Source organism: Zootoca vivipara, chromosome 4, assembly GCF_963506605.1.
Source record: "Zootoca vivipara chromosome 4, rZooViv1.1, whole genome shotgun sequence".
NCBI classification, from domain to species: Eukaryota; Metazoa; Chordata; class Lepidosauria; order Squamata; family Lacertidae; genus Zootoca; species Zootoca vivipara.
In genome coordinates this window covers 83,812,124-83,829,858 of record NC_083279.1, presented here as the reverse complement: position 1 = coordinate 83,829,858, position 17,735 = coordinate 83,812,124, and the positions used below count along the sequence as shown (strand labels likewise).

General features: G+C 43.8%; 1 protein-coding gene across 1 annotated transcript in view; it reads right to left on the bottom strand.

Annotated features, from left to right (window-relative positions):
* Positions 1–421: 421 nt before the first annotated feature.
* Positions 422–17,735, bottom strand: part of PDGFD (platelet derived growth factor D) — a 148,336-nt gene continuing 131,022 nt past the window's right edge. The window contains exons 6-7 of the mRNA XM_035115660.2: positions 14,771–14,985; positions 422–3,356 (exon numbers count right to left, since the gene is read on the bottom strand). Coding sequence (XP_034971551.2) covers positions 3,222–3,356; positions 14,771–14,985 — 350 coding nt within the window. The 3' untranslated portion in view covers positions 422–3,221. The remainder of the gene's footprint in view (positions 3,357–14,770; positions 14,986–17,735) is intronic.

The window sequence follows — 17,735 nt, the reverse complement described above, 5'->3', positions numbered from 1 at the left end:
GTTCACAATATTACCTGATAACAAGCCAATTTCAGTTTAATGCAGGAAATGCTATTGTAAAACTATTCCTTTCATCCTTAGAGACAGGCATGAAACAGCAACCCATAAAAATGAAGTGCAGCTTCAGATGGCTGTGAAGTATAAATCCTTGTCTGTGAAATCTTCCACCCTATTTTCCCATTATATCCACAACCAAGAGTTCATTGCCTTGAAACTCCTAAGCTGGCCGACATTTTGCACTGGACAGGTCGCATTGGGTGGGTGGGTGAAATCAAATCAAAAACATGATTGGAAAGGATCCTCTTCCATACCTTAATCAAAAAACTTTCTCATAAGTTCAAAAGCACATTCTCATAATATGTCCAAAAGCTGGCTGTGTAAGTAGCCTTTAAAAGTATGTTATTTTACCAGGAGGCAGGCAGTAAATGAATATCTATATTCTGTGAAAATAATAAGCATTCAGTATTGCTCAGCAAGAATCAGGTGAGGCTCAAGGCATTAATATGCCTCACCAAAAATTCAGTCCCATGATCTTTTTTTTCAAAGTGCCAAAAGTTTAAACCTGGCCATGGAAGCTACTAGATGCAGTTAACACTATAGTATATAATGAGAGAATTGTGGCATTTTATATGCAGCTAAAAGAATACAGACAAGGTAGAACTCAACTCTTGCCCACTGAATACGTACATACGCAGGAAGAGCTGGTTTAGTGTAGTGGCTAAGATACTGAGCTGCGAATCAGAAGATCCGCAGTTTGAATCTCACCTCTGACATTAACTCAAGCCCTAAGTACACTATAGACTTAAAGCAGTAGCCTGCCACCTTAAACAGTCCTGGCTTTCCACAAAGAATTATGGGAACTGTAGTTTGCCAGGGATGCTGAGAGTTGTTAGGAGGATACTCTCCTCATGGAGGAAGAGGCAGCTATCAATGGCTGCCAGCCATGATGTCTATGCTCTTCCACCACAGCTGGAGGCAGCCATGCTTTTGAATACTAGTTGCCGGAGACCACAGGAGGGGAGAGGGCTCATGTGCTTGGATCCTGCTTGAAGGCTTCCCACAGGCATCTGGTTGGCTATTGTGAGAACAGGATGCTGGATTAGATGGGCCATTTGTTTGCTCCAGCAGGCTCTTCCTGTGTTCTTATATGTTCTCCCTATGTTCTTAGGGGAAACCTATAAGGCGTAGCAAGCCCAGGTGGTACCCGGTGCATAATTTTTTGTCAACCCCCCCCCCACGCAGCTCTGGCTCTGGTGAAAAGTGAAAAACATGAATTGCAAAAAAAAATCTAGAGCTTAAAGAACAAAACTGACTTCAGATATGAAATCAGCATTGAAAGAACATATAAGAACAGTTGAAAAAATCTCATGCAACAGAAAATAAAAAAAATGTTCCCCAGTGGGGGGGCACTGAGTGTCACCCCCCCCAGGGTGGCACCCAGGGTGACCCACCCCCATTGCCCCCCTTGCTACGCCACTGCCTATTCCCCTCCCAGAGAATACAGTTCCCCGAGTCCCTGCAAAAAGAGACTGACTGCTAAACCAGCCCAGGAATTGGAGCTCTGGGAGAGGAATTGGGGCCCTTTACAAAGCTCAACACCTTTAACAAAATACCGTTCCCAGGATTCTTTGGAGGATGCTATGACTGTTTAAAGTGGTATGATAGTGCTTTTAAAGTATAGTGCAGATGGGCCCTCACTTAAATGGTCTTGGTCAAACCAATAAGTGGTTTCTCAGTCTCAGCCTCACCCCCAGTTTCAATATGGGGGATAATAATATTGATTTGCCTTACAAAAGTATAACAACCTTATGGGCTTGTTGAATAAATTGCTGCTATATAATGTATGTGAAGCACTTTGAACAGTTAAGAAAAACAAAACACTATACAAATGAAACATATTATTATTAAGGACCATTCTAAGGTGCTCCACTTTAAACACAGGTGCAGATTAGGGATGAGATGAAGTGGTGAAGAAGGGAAGTTATTGTGCTTTTCCACACAACCAGGTGAGAATTCTGCATGGAACAGAGGAACCTATCTTGATACATGCATTCCTCATTGTTAAGGCTATTTGTATGCTACTGTCTTTCGACAAAGCGTTGTGCTCATGAGCTCAGTCTAGGTCTAGAAATGCGTGTGGATTGTGGGATGGGAAGGAATATTCTAGAACCAAATAGTAACAGCTGAAGATTCCCAAACTTTCTTCAGAAACACCATGGAGTATTCCACTAAGCACCACCTTAAGGATGCTGATCACTATCTGGAGAATAAGTGCGGTTCCTGACAATGCAGAAACCATTCATCCCTACACTAAATGTAACTTAAGATGTCTAGCAGCTCTGGGCTACAACATGGCACACTGGTGGATGTTAGCCCAATCAAAAATAGACTTCATGCATTGCATATGATTCTGTTCATCATAGTCTTTTAGGGAATCTGAACCTGTATTGGGATCAGGGGAGTCTTTGGGGGAGCGCTTCAACATAATCCAGAATACTTTATGAGCAAGCAGAAGCCTATGCACAGGCCCCAGCAATGGCTTACTCTGCTTCTGGCGATCTCTGTGTTGCAATGGATATATCAAGGTATGCGAAATACATTGGTGGATGTGGCCTCTTGCTCCCCCATACAACACTAATGTTCTGTAACATATATCCATTACATCGGATCCAGGTGTGGGCAACTGTTTCTTCATGGTGTACATATGCTGGACTGGGTGAATATGTATCAACTGGGATTAGCTATCTGGAATACATGTATGCCCATAATATTTTTCCCTTATTTACATTTTAAGTGTGCTTAAGTCAATAGGCTGTGTGCGCAAAGGGCTGTGTGCAGCAGCATTTAAATACCTGCATGCCTACTCACTGTGTAACATGTAGGCTGATCGATTATTATTTTTTAAAGCCAACTAGGAAATTCAGCCAAAAGAATACTGCTATCATGCTCACTGCATGCACTGAGGATTTCAGCTTTTGGCTTCTCTTGTTTTCTACTGCTTAATCCCATATTTGAAGTCAGATACCATAAATCAGTATTATTAATGATCAGCTGTCATGGCACTTAGTACTTTGGGAGTTGGGAGGCTATGGGCGCCTCTACCAGCTACAAGCCAGGCTGTTAGCAAAGTTCAATGGCCACTGGGCAAACTTCTGCAGACTGCTCCTCCTTCAAGGGAAAGAGGTCCTGTTAAGTTGCAAACGGGATGGCATGGTCTCTTTTTATCGAGGTGGCCTTGCACTGCAGACACAATCGCAACGCTCATGGTGCTCCAGTTGAATATCGATCAGCGCCATGTTGTTCTTGGTTCTGCCCCTCCGCCTGATGTGACCTGCTTCAGGGATGAACCTCAACACCTGGGAAGGAAAGCAGACGTTTTGTCAGTGGCATTGGAACACCGGAACATGCCTATTGGTCAGGAGTCAGACTATTGGTCAATCTAGCTCAGTATTTGTCAGGGACTGTGCTGAGGAGGGTTGAACTGAGGAAGAATGGTAGGAGCCACCCCATCCCCCTGATCCTGAATCTTCCCAGGAGCCGGAGGACAGCATGGATTTGGAACAGTGGTTTGCAGAGGGGCCTAGTTCAGAAGGCAGAAGCTGGGAAATACTGGATAAGGAACAGCTAGCAGAAGAAACACTAGAAGAGAGGGAGTTAACAGATTCACAGTCTCTGGATAGTATGCACCCTCCTTTCCCAAAGTCATGGAGGGTACAAACTCAGATTACAAGACGTAGGAGTGATATAGATTAATAGGAATTGGGGGGGGGAGTGTCCCTTAATTGGGAACACTGCCGTTTCTAGGAAATGTGTTCTTTGTTTTCTCACTGTGGTTATTAAAGATTTTAACTGGTAAGGCATTCCTTTTGTTTGATCTCTTATCTACTGCTGATTTCCTGAAGCCTGATAGTATTGTCGACACGGACTGCCAGTTGCTTTCAGGAAGCAGTTTTCCCCAGCTCTACTTGGTAGACTCCAGGGGCTGAACCTGGAAGCTTTTGCTCGCAAGGTAGATGCTACATCACTGAGCTACAGTCCTTTCAAAGTGTGTATGCAAGGCCCTTCCCCAGCCAATGTGGTAGGAAAGGTGTAACCACAAGAGAATGGTCAAGGCGTGGGCTTGACCAATGTTTTGTTAAGCTTTGTATTTGTGCAACACCCAACTGTGAGCTCTCCATGGTTCTGACAAGCTGCTTGTTTGCTCTGCTACTCTGCTTGTGATCTGGCAGTGCCTTACTGGATTAGACTGAACTTCCAAGCTAGCCTTGCTGTGATTCTCCTCTTCGGGATGTGGCCTCTGTCCTATGAGCACCAGCTGAATCCCCCATGTGACCCTAAGCTGGAAGAACACAGGACAGCACTCTTCTTGCTTGTGTTGCATCAAAGTGTTAAAACCTTCCTATATGGGAAGGTTGTTGACCTTCAGGTGCTGACTTTATCTTTCAGAGTTTTTTATGATGTCTCTTACTTCAGCTTCCCACCCCCCACCCAATTGTTATTTCTGTATAATACTGCTGTTTTATTGCATCACTATCTTGTAAGCCATTAGGGACCCAGGTGGCGCTGTGGTTAAACCACTGAGCCTAGGGCTTGCTGATCAGAAGGTCGGCGGTTCGATTCCCTGTGACGGGGTGAGCTCCCGTTGCTTGGTCCCAGCTCCTGCCAACCTAGCAGTTCGAAAGCACCTCAAAGTGCAAGTAGATAAATAGGAACCGCTACAGCGGGAAGGTAAACGGCGTTTCCATGTGTTGCTCTGGTTTGCCAGAAGCGGCTTTGTCATGCTGGCCACATGACCTGGAAGCTATACGCCGGCTCCCTTGGCCAATAATGCGAGATGAGCGCGCAACCCCAGAGTCGGTCACGACTGGACCTAATGGTCAGGGGTCCCTTTACCTTTATCTTGTAAGCCACCTTGAAGTATATACGATGGGGTATAAATCAGGAGTGTGCACCAACCACAACATTTGATTTATACCCCAATCTGGCTCTTCAGAAACAGTCCTATTTTGGTCTGAAGTGCTTTGGTGGCTACCTGGTTTGGCTCTGACCTAAATCCACATCCTAATATGGAAATTGAACCAATTTAACATCGAGCCAGTGCCAGGCTAGAGAGCAGGGCATATAAAGCAGATCTTAATGCTTGGGAAGGTTCTTAGAGGGAGAGGCAGACCTTCAATATCCTGCCTCTCAGTTGTTTAAGGGTCAATACCAGCACTCTAAATCGGACTCAGAAACAAACTGGTAGCCAAAAGTAAATGGTGCAGGATTGTTGTAATACATACTGAGCATCTTGCTACTTGCACTCAATTGCATAGCATGCTCAGGAAGTAGCCTGTGTACCAGAGCCCTGGAATCCCCACATATCCAAGTTGGTAGGTGCCTTGGAGTACACTTGGTGCAATGCATGCAGGGATACGTGCTATATAGCAGGGGTGGGGAGCCTTAAGCCCAGAAGCAAAATACAGCTCTCCAGGCCTCTCTGGCCAGCCCTTGGGACTCTCCCCTAGCAATACTCTTTCACCGTGCCTCCTCAAGTGTTTTTGCCTGGCTAGAAGTTGTCCATGAACTCTGATGATGCCTCTTGCCTGTCTGGATGAAGAATAGAGGCGTGTGTTCATGTGTATGTGTGTAGATGTCCCCAGGTAACATATACATTGATTGTTCCACCTACTTTTGCCTCTGGCCCCTCCCAGCACTAGCCTTGGATAACTGACAGGTTATCCAAGATCAAATGTGGCCCTTGGCTTGAAAAAGCTTCTCCACCTTTGCTCCGTAGGCACCACCTCTTCTACCTGCAGCTTTTTGAGTGGAGAAGATGGATCGTGCTCAAGCGCTTTCTCAAAATATAATTAAAGTAAAATGCACTTTGAAATGTACCAGCATTGTTCAGTGAAAACAGCCTTTTCGAATGAAAGCACATGTAAAGGGATGAGGATCTGCCCAGCATTTAAGCCAGCAGACCTCCTGACAGTTTAGGGATTTTGTCTTCTCTGTATTTTCCGTTAAGAAACATGAGCGCAGTATATGCACTTTGCTGATAACGGGAGAGAAATGAATTGGCAGGCACTTTCCCACCCAAGGCCGGAAAGCGGTGTTTGAACAACACAGAAATTGGGCGGCTTTACTAAGTGATCAAGGGACTGATGCTTAACATTTCAATCCAAGCTTCCATCTAATAGTCTTAGGCTCAGGTTTATTCAGCAGACCTGAAAAAGATGAAAAAGGCAAGGTCGTCTGCCATAGTCACGGTATATTAAAGGGAACTCTGTGTATTTAAAATAAAAGCTCACATTTGCATGTTGCAGGCACAAGGCTTGCTGAAATATGCAAGCCTACTGAAAGGAAGCTACCTAATATGGAGCCTATTCCTCGACAGTGAATACAACTGGGACCTGAAGCAAAAAGGTTGCAGTGTATCCTTCTCACCTCCTAACATGAGTGGTCCTAACAAAATAAAAAAAAAATCCTTCCAGCAGCAACTTAAAGACCAACTAAGTTTTTATTTTGGTATGAGCTTTCGTGTGCATGCACACTTCTTCAGATACACTGAAATAGAAGTCCCCAGACGCTTAAATGTAGAGAAAGGGTGGGGAGGGGTATCACTCAGAGGGGTGGTGGAAATGGGTGGTTGACTGACTGATAGCTGTTGACTGTAAACGACTGCAAATGGTCTTGCATGAAAAAGCAAGGGGATCGCTTTATCATGTATAATAAGATAAGATCCAACGTCTCTGTTCAAACCAGGTCTCTCCATGGTTTTAAGCTTGGTGATAAGTTGCAATTCAGCAACTTTTCTTTCCAGTCTATTTCTGAAATTCTTTTGTAGTAAGACAGCTACTTTGAGATCTTGTATAGAATGTCCTGGGAGATTGAAGTGTTCTCCTACTGGTTTCTCTGTCTTGTAATTCCTGATGTCAGATTTATGTCCATTTATCCTTTGGCGTATGAGTGGTCCTGTTCAGGGTTTCAGCCAGCCAAGTGTCCTCTTTCAGGATACTATAAATTGCTAGAGGCTGATGCAGAATATTGCCTACACTACCTTCCCAGTTTTCCACTTTCCTTTTCAATGAACTATCAACATTTCGAGGCTACTGAAGATGCTCAGTCCTCATTTGCCCCCTTAGGCTTTCAAATGCTTTTGTTTTCTTCTGTGAACCTCAGAGGTCCACTGAGCAGACTGATACTTTCCTCTTGTTTCCTCCTGTTTCCCACAGGCATCTGGCTGTCCAGAGAACAGAAATGCTGAACAGAAAGGCTGGCCATTGGCCTGATACAGCAGGCTCTTTTTGGGATCGCCTGTAGTTTTTCAGTGGTCCTATCTGAGATCTGCTTCTGGTGGCAATCACAACCTGAGTTTGCCATTAGAGGGATTAGTGAAGCTTGGGCAGATGCTCATAGCATGGAGCATTGATGTGTTTGTTCGCGAATCCTGTTTGCTGTGCGCATCCCAACAACGTCACCCCCAACACACATGTTCTTTGAACACCCTAGACAAGTACAGATGTAACTTTAAACCACCATAATAGCTTTACAAGTGCAAGTCATAGCGAACCCTGGACTTGCCCATGTGGTTTCTGATCTCTTTATTGAGTATGTGCTAGAGGAGAGCATGGGAGAATGGGATGCACAAGCTTGGAGGGAGGCTAAGTTTGTTTAATATGGTATCCGAGTGTTGGATTTTTTGAATAGTCAAATTACTTTAGAGCCGGTCTAATGTAAATACTGTCTGTTTAAGAGAAACCGGTGCCGGTGATTTCTGTTAATTGCTCACAGGCGTGGGCTCTGCTCCTTGTATATAAGGCTCTGCCAGAAAGCCTTCTGCATATCTTAGATCTCTTAGTAGATCACTCTCTCAGTTGAATCTTAGTAAGAGAGAGACTCAGTTTAAGAGATTCCCAGTTGAATCTTAGTATGAGAGTTGCTTAGTTATAAAGCTAGTTTGCTGTTAATTCTCAGGTAGTTTAAGGGGAGTTATGTGGGAGTTTGTGGGAGGTTTGGAATGGTTTGAAGGTTGGAATGTGGGTAGATAAAGTTGCTAAGAGAGAAAGCATTTATCTTTAGTTTAAAGTCTCTTTAGAGTCAGTTTGTTTTTCAGTTAAAGAAACCCAATCATTTGTATTTTCATCTGTATACTTTTACAAGTGTGCATCTAGTAAGGGGTTTCATATAAGGGAGATAATTCCCTACGCTCTTGGTGGTGTTTTCTTAGCCAGGTCGACTTCTGACTGCATATACTCTGTGTGAAGCGTACTTTAAAGGGCAGCTGGAAACTGGGATATATGATTTAGGTTAAGCAAGTTTCAATACCCAGTTTTCTCCTATATTATTCTTATTATATATATATATATATATATATATATATATATATATATATATATATCAAAACTGAATGCACCCCAGATCTGTGTCCTCCATTGTGCAGACTCAGAGCCAATTCACCCTTGGGTGAACATGTTTGACCTCTGCGCAGACAGAGTGTGGCGCACACAGTGCTTCATTGCATCCCTTCTCTTCCTCCCTCCTGAGCTCTCAAGAAAACGTGAGGAAATTTGGGGAAACAGAGAGAAAATTATTTCCTGACCTCATAGGAGGAAAGGGTCGTTCAGGGACTCTGCTATGTAATTGCTTTGAACTTTTACATTGGCTTTACCATCCGTAGGATGCTAAGTATGAAGTAAGGATAGGGCTTGACAGAGGAATGGGAAGGAAAAGAAAACTGTGCCTCAGAAAATATTCCTCCCCTCATCCCTTCATATATCAGAGATTGAATCAATCTTGTATACGGAGCCCTGTTAATAAAAAACTAGATGGAAAATGCAACTGTTGAGCCAGATAGTGTTTATAAGAATATAAAAGATTATGATGGCCTTATAAAAGTTCTCATAGAATTGACTATATGGGAAAGGCAGGTGAATGTGATGCAGGTCTGAGCTCCCTGCCTTGTAACTTTATTGAAGGATATCAAGGGGTTGTGTTTGTGCCACATTTCCTCGGGTGATAAATGCTCTGGGCTTTTAATGCAACCTGCATCTCACTTCCTGACCTTGTTTGACTATGGAGTAATCTGGGGTCACTAAACATACTTGAGAATGAAAAGGCTGAGTAAAGTCATCTCTCTTTTTAATTTGATTATTAATTTCTTGGCTTCTAACCAATCAATATTTTTTAACTTTCCTATGCATCTAAAAAAAAGGGGGGGGGAAGCCAATTTCTCTTCTAAGAAGGGGGTGCTGGATCAGATCAACAGCCTATCTAGTCCGACACCCTGTTTTCACAATAACTGACCCAGATGTCTATGCAAGCAGGACCTGAGTGCCACAGAAATCTCCCCTCCTGTGATCCCCAGCAACTGGCACTCGGAAGCTGTCTGGGGCTGGTGGGAGTTAGAGTCTATGACATCTGGACAGACAAAGCATTCCCATCCCTGTAATAGGGGACTTAATGGTGGGCCACATTTGAAAACCTCTATACAAAGTTACAACCGTTAATTTTGGTTGGAAAATAAAAAAGTGACAAAAGAAAATATTCAGATTAGGCTTCTATTCCAAATTATATAACAACAACAACAACAACAACAACAACAACAACAATTTATTATTTATACCCCGCCCATCTGGCTGGGTTTCCCCAGCTACTCTGGGCAGCTTCCAACAGAAAAATGAAATAAAATAATAATCTATTAAATATTAAGCCTCCCTAAACAGGGCTGCCTTCAGATGTCTTCTAAAAATCTGGTAGCTGTTTTTCTCTTTGACATCTGATGGGAGGGCATTCCACAGGGTGGGCGCCACCACCAAGAAGGCCCTCTGCCTGGTTCCCTGCAACTTGGCTTCTCGCAACGAGGGAACCACCAGAAGGCCCTCGGTACCGGACCTCAGTGTCCAGGCAGAACGATGGGGGTGGAGACGCTTCTTCAGGTATACTGGACCAAGGTCATTTAGGGCTTTAAAGGTCAGCACCAACACTTTGAACTGTGCTCGGAAACGTACTGGGAGCCAATGTAGATCTTTCAAGACCGGTGTTATGTGGTCTCGGCGGCCGCTCCCAGTCACCAGTCTAGCTGCCGCATTCTGGGTTAGCTGTAGTTTCCGGGTCACCTTCAAAGGTAGCCCCACGTAGAGCGCATTGCAGTAGTCCAAGCGGGAGATAACCAGAGCATGCAACACTCTGGCGAGACAGTCTGCAGGCAGGTAGGGTCTCAGCCTGCATACCAGATGGAGCTGACAAACAGCTGCCCTGGACACAGAATTGACCTGTGCCTCCATGGACAGCTGTGAGTCCAGAATGACTCCCAGGCTGCACACCTGGTCCTTCAGGGGCACAGTTACCCCATTCAGGACCAGGGAATCCTCCACACCTGCCCGCCTCCTGTCCCCCACAAACAGTACTTCTGTCTTGTCAGGATTCAACCTCAATCTCCACGTTGCATTGCATATTTTTACAGTTTTGGATTGTGAACTGCCCTGCGACAAATATTTTTGACGGGCAGTACACAAATGTCTTATATAAAATATTCTGCTGTATAACATTGAACGTTTTGTACATGCAATACATTTGCCCATCTGTAGGAAGGCCTCATAATAAGTTAGCTTTACATAGACCAGACATCTCCAAAGTTCGGCCCTCCAGATGTTTTGGACTACAATTCCCATCTCCCCCGACCACTGGTCCTGTTAGCTAGGGATCATGGGAGTTGTAGGCCAAAACATCTGGAGGGCCGCAGTTTGGGGATGCCTGACATAGACAATTTTTTAAATGATAGAGTGTATGGTCACACTATACATTCAGAGGTGGCATAGTCCCTTGAGAATTGTCCCATTGTGCCTCTTGCTCAGTGTTGGAATTGATCCCAAGAAAGGAAAGGCAGGAGATGCTCTCAGCAACCCCTCTTGCTCTTGCTGATAACGTTTTTTTTAATGAGAGGAAATGGCTAGATAAATGTGGAACAAAGCTAGGGATGAATGCTTAGCCCTAGGATTCAGAAAAATTCAAGAATTTTGCCTGGGAAGAATGTGCTGGACTAACATCACTCTGGTCTTTCATGTACCCAATATAGATTAAACTTCACAGTGCCTATTAATTCTAATATCCAAATCTATGTTCATTGTACGGTTAATTCATCCCTACCGTGTTTCCCCCTTTTTAAGACACCGTCTTATAACCTTTTTCCCTCAAAAAACCACACGGTGGCTTATTTTCAGGGGGTGTCTTTTTTTCTTTTCTTTTTTAAAAATGCCGGTACAACTGGGTCCCACTGGCTCAGGATGCTCGGCGCTCTCTTCCACGCGCATTATCAGCACCACACTCTAGCCAACTGAGCTATCCAGGTTTTACAACATAATCCTGTAACATAATGCACAACATGATGTACATAACATCCATTAAATGAAACAAGAAAATAAGGTGATTATTTAAATACAATACATAATACACAGCAAGCAATGGCAGCAATTGAAACTGGGATTTTTTTTAAAAAAATTATTCTTTTGTCATGCTACGTGTGTCCTCTACCATTATTGCTGTCAACCAGGCTGGCAGCAGCTCTCCAGGATTTCAAACTTGGGGGTACCTGGCGGTTAAACCTGGGATCCTTATGCATTCTCTCCCTTTCCCCTCCTACCCATCCTGAGTCAAGGGCTCTCCTTCCTTGGAGGCTTTTAAGCAGAGGCTGGATGGCCACCTGCCATGTATGACCTAGCTGAGATTTTTGCATTGTAGGGGGTTGGACTAGATGACCCCCGAGGGTCCCTTCTAACTCTACAATTCTACCGATTCAACAAAGGGCATAATTATCACCATCACCAAACTGGTCCAAGCAACTAAGGAGAACGTCTTGCATACACCCCTGTCCTTTTGATTGGCAGCTAAGCTTCGCCTGGCCGGCTTCCGAGTTGCAGCACCCGATTCTGCAAAGCTCGCCGCGCTGATGGGAGGACGCCCGCCTGCCTGCCGCGCAAGAAGTTAGGCAGAGCCGCACAAGCTGCACAAACTCTGCAAAGAGGCGGGGGCGGGGGCAGTCCTGCCGAACGGGTTGAGTAACCCCGCCGGCGGGATACGGAGATGGCGTAAGGGAGCTGCCCGCTTCTGAGACGGCCTTTCGAGAGCCTCGCTCGGGCGGCAGAGAGGCGCTCCAGGGCCGGCGGCTCTCCTCGGGGACGGGAAGAGCCGCATTTCCTGAGGGGAGCAGCCTGCGGGCTGGGCTCTGGGGAGGGGTGGGAAGGTGCTTGGCCCCTGCTGCCCCCTCAGCTGTGAGGTAAACCTGCAACGAGCCCACACTTTTCTCTTCACAAGCAACGAGCCTCTCTCTCTTTCCTCCTGACGCTCGTGCCCTTGGTGCTCCGTGCGGCGCTGCTTCGCGCTTTGTTAGCGCTGCAGCTGCCGCCGCTTCCGGACAATGACCCGACCTGGCAGGCTTCTTCCTCCTGCCACGGCCGGCATTGCAGGAGCTGGGTCCTGCTAGCTTGTGCCCTCGGTGCTCCGTGCGGCACTGCTGCACGCTTTATCGGCATTGCCGCCGCCGCTTCCGGGCACCGACCCGACCCGGCAGGCTTCCTCCTCCTGTTACAGCCAGCGTGCTGGGTCCCGCTAGCTGGTTGGGGCGCTCAGTGGTCTTGCTCCGCACATCGCGGAAGTATGGCTTATTTTCGGGGTATGTCTTACATTTCTCAAATGATTAAAAACCCTGCCATGGCTTACTTTTTGACTACGTATTAAAAAAGGGGAAACACGGTAAAGGATACATTTACATTTAAATTTACAAAAGCCAGGTCATTCGAAGCTAAAGCTAGAACATTGTCCTTAATTAATTCCAGTCTGAGAGATAAAAAGAATGGAAGGAATTAATAGCAATTCTTGTGGTGGAGTCAGCGAGCAAATTCCCTCTCCTGCACCACACACACACACACACACACACACACACACACACACACACACAGAGGTTTTCTCATCCGGTGGAACTCAGGTATCTCCCCATCATGCCTACCTAGTGGCCAATTAATCTGTTATCCTGGACCTTTAATATTCACCATAAATCACCAACATTAGATTAATATCTGGGTGCTGCATAAGCATCCCCCCAAAAAGTAGAGCTGCCCTGTTTTCATTTGATCACGCTCAGGATGCAGCAAGTTTACAATGTTGCTAAAAAAAAGCCTCCCCTCCACATCCCACTTCAATCAACCCATATAGAGATGAGCTCTCTCAGGTGTTTAACTTTCTTAATTAAGAGCATGTGTTATAAATTTTGAAATCCCACCAATAAGATGTTTAGTAAGTAAGTAAGGAGAAGCAGGGAGCGGTTGAATTCAGGCCCCTGAATCCCTTCCAGCAGCTGCTTGGTGAGGTGGGTATTTTTAGGGTTGCCATATTTCAAAAAGAAAAATTCCTGAAACACGCAAAATTGTTGAGCTTTTTTTTTTAGAAAGCCCCCCCCTCCTCCTTATGATTTTATGCTTTTGAAGCTGTTTATGCTGCTTTTTTTCCAGCGCGTTGCCGTACATCTGGGTTTCCTCTGACATTTTGCCAGGACATGTCAGGAATTCTCCTGGCGTATGGCAAGCCTAGGCATCCTTTTTCTAAAGGGCTACATGAATGCAACCTGGCTGCAGAATCAAACTGGGGGATAAGGCCTGCAATATCCATGAGTGCAGAGGCAGGCAGCTTATTTCCACTGAAGGCTGCATTCCCTTGGGGATAATCTGTTGGGAGCCACAAAACAGCAGTGGGTTGGGATAGAGGCAGATGTATGTGGGGCCACCCCATTGTTTTTCTCTCTACCATCCCCTCCTCTCTTTCTCTTTCTGCCCTCCATTCCTCCTCTACCACTGCCCAGTTGACGTATAATGCTTAATCATAGGTTGGGCTTGTTCTGTTTTGGTTTGTTCCTTAATGTTCACTGTTTTGCATGAAATAAAGGGGTGTTGTTGTTTTTTTTAAAAAAGGGGGAAATATAGGGTGTGTTTTTGTCATTGGAGTAGTTTAAACACTGAGGCCACTTCTCTCCTGTAGATGGTTAATAAAACACCTTCCTGAGTCTTGCCATAGCTGCCAAGTTATCCCTTTTTTAAAGGGATTTTCCATTATGCTGAATAGGCTTCCTCACGAGAAAAGGGAAAACTTGGCAGCTATGAGTCTTGCACTTTGCAGTTGACAGAAGCTGAAGAGTAGGGAGAGGAAATAATTGAGCTGGAAAATGTTCATTGCCATGCCCCCCTCCCCCCCATTTTGTTAGGGTTTGTAGGAATATTTAACTTAAATAATAAATAATTGATTGTGTAATCATTTATTACCTTGGATCCTGAACGCCTTGCGAGTTGAACATTTTGGCTCCCGAATGCTGCAAACCCAGAAGTGAGTGTTCTGGTTTGCCAACGTTCCTTGGAACACGAAAGTCCAATGTGACTTCCGCAGCTTCTGATTGGCTACAGGAGCTTCCTGCAGCCAACCAGAAGCTGCGCCTTGGTTTCCAAACGTTTTGGAAGTTGAACTTCCCAGGTACCACTATGTTTATTTCAGAAATTGTAAAGCAATAATGATAATTGCTGCAGCACTGTTGTAGTAGATTGCATTAAATACATTCCTACATTCTTGCTAATAATAATGATGATCAAAACTAAAAATAATAAATGAATAACTAAATTGTGTTACCAAGAAGAGTTGGTATGAAGGGGATGCATGTGTGTGTGAAAAGGTAAACATTTAGGAGGGCTTGCTTTTAAAACAGATTATCTTGAGGCTAGAAGACCATAGACGTAAGTAAAGACTGATGTACCTCATGATATTTTTTCACCAATTTTCCTGCTGTACATGTGCAAGATTTCCAGTTCGTGAACCCACAGCCACAGTTCCCCCCACAGCGCTGGACGAGAAGGCAGCGTGGAAAGAAAACAACATTGGTTTGCTTCAGTTCCTCCCTTATGTTGACAGAATAATTCCTTGGAGTGCAGCTGTATCGCTTCACATCGTCATTCAACCTATCCAAGTCAACTGAAATGGAAAAGGAGAGAGAGAGAGAGAGAGAGAGAGAGAGAGAGAGAGAGAGAGAGAGAGAGAGAGAGAGAGATGGCATTTGTAAAGAAAATTTATTTGTTCAATACATTTCTAACCTGTCCTTCCTCATAAGATCTCGGGGCCTGCAGGGAAGGGGGGCACCATACAAATTGCAATTCCTAAAATATATAAAGCTCTAAAACCAAAAGGAACAGGTAAAATGATGGTACAAACCTTAAAATCACAACACTTATAAAGATAATAAAATCTTAGAACTTCCACACGTAAATCCTTCCACACGTATAATACACTTCCGCAAGATATAGTAGTGACCAGCTCAGACAGCTCTATAATAAGAATAGGCCAATTTATAGAGGATGAGACCAGCAATGGCCAATAGTCATGAGGGTTAAGAAGATCCAGCAGGTTCTTCTAATGTTCTCAAACAATACTAACCTGTTCTGCCCGGACACCAAGGTCCAGCTCCGAGGGCCTTCTGGAGGTTCCCTCACTGCAAGAAGTGAGGTTATAGGGAACCAGACAGAGGGCTTTCTCGGTAGTGGCACCCGCCCTGTGGAACGCCCTCCCAGCAGAGCTCAAGGAAATAAACAACTACCTGACTTTTAGAAGACATTTGAAGGCAGTCCTGTTTGGGAAAGTTTTTAATGTTTGACATTTTATCGCTTTATTATTAATATTCTGTTGGGAGCCGCCCAGAGTGATGGGGAAAACCCAGCCAGATGGGCAGGGAATATATTATTATTATTATTATTATTATTATTATTATTATTATTATTATTATTATTACAAAGGCTCAAATGTGTTTTTACTTGCTGACCATAACACAAAGACCATGCAAAGTGCATTGCACCCACCCCCATTATTATGGATGGATGAATCTGTTCATTTGTGGTCTGTGTCACTCTTCCATGCTTTTACCCATAATATCCATTTCTGCTTTAAGCAACCCCTTTTTATAAATCTTCTCAAGTAGTAGTTAAATACATATTTTAATGTATACTTTAATACTGTTTAAATGTGTATTTTTCTCAAAATATGTATCAAAAGGTGTGATTTACCTCAAAGAATGTTTCTCAAGGTACGTTTTTCTCAAAAATAATTATGTAAAGGTGTAATTTCTCTTAATGAACATATTGTAAGGTAAATGTTTTCCAAAATATATATTCAAATAGGCGATGTCTCTCAAAGTACTTATTTACATGTGCATTTTATCTCAGGATATGCATTTTAATAACTGTTTTATCTCTAAATACATATTTAAATGCATTCATTCAATATACATATTTTAAAATGGCTGCTAAGAACATTTGGAAAAGTGCAAAATTGACTGTATATAAATTCTGCATTGTGCATTGTCCAAGAGGTGTGGATCATGTCTTTTCATACTGGAATTATGCAAGGATCAAATTCCTCCATCCATCAAAGGGAGCTGGCTGAAGACATTTTGCTGCGGTGAAGTACAACATAGCATCCTTACCATTCATATGTGCCGAAGGTGACTGGACTGGATGCTAGCAGGCCAGTTCCCAGTAGGAAATGGTGGCTCTTAGAATCCTCAAAACCATCATTTCCTGAAGGAATCATGACATCTGTGATCTTCCTAACAGGCAACGATGGTCCTGAGCCTGGATTTGTTGGTTGGGGAATAGGGTGATGACTTTTTCATTTTCCCCCCTCAAAAATTATTTCCTGTAGCACAAATGGATGAACTTTTGCCTATTAATGACTAAAATAAGGTATATTCCATTGAAATATTAAAAAAGGTTACACACAAACAGTTTTTAATTTTTTTGTATGCCGTATTACCATTTCATAAAATTGTATTAACAATCCTATATATATTTTGTATCAAATTTGGACACAACACCACATTCCACAATGGGGAGTGTTCTTAGCAACATAGGGTATACAAATGTCACACCTGCGCGAGGTAAAAGCCCCTTTTTGGGACCTCAAAACTCAGCCAGCAGACCCTGCCAGGCATGCTGGGAAAAGAACCTACAGGGGAGGTAGCAAAACATCGTCCTCTAGCAGCGTCTATACTGTTACTGCAGCTAAAAAAAGCTTCTTTGTGTGTTTGATGACCCTATATAATGTTGTATATATGTGCCTCTAAAGCTTGGGTTCAATTTTATATCTGCTTACGGTGACTTCAAAAATGGTCAGAAAACTGATAATTTTTTAAAAATCATTTTGTGCATGAGGTTTTTTTTAAATCAAATCTCTTTGAAAGTAAGATTTTATCTGATCTTTAATGAAAGCTCATCAAATTATGATACAGGGAAATGAGGTTGTAAAAAAGTCATCACCCTATTGGGGAACTAAGGTCTTGCTTGCAAAGGGTGGGATAGGGAGAGAACTAGCAAACAGAGGTTGGGAACCAGTGGCCCTCCAAATGTTGTTGAACTAAAACCTCAATCATCCCACGATGGCTAGAACTGATGGGAGTTGGAATCCAATGGGGACCCTGACCTAATTAGGATTCCTAGATGTGTGGAGATGTGTGCATGTTGCTTACACTTCATTGGTTCGCTGCAGGAAAGGGGGGGGGAGTAAATTTGCCAAATAAAATATGGAACTGCCTACTCCCTCTGCAATTGCACTGTGTGTTACTGGCATCCACTACAGAATAGAGTATCCCAATGAACACATACCAAGTTTCTAGACCATAAGGCTACAAGATAGCCTTAAAGGTACGGAGGCAATTCCTAGTGGATTTTCAGAAA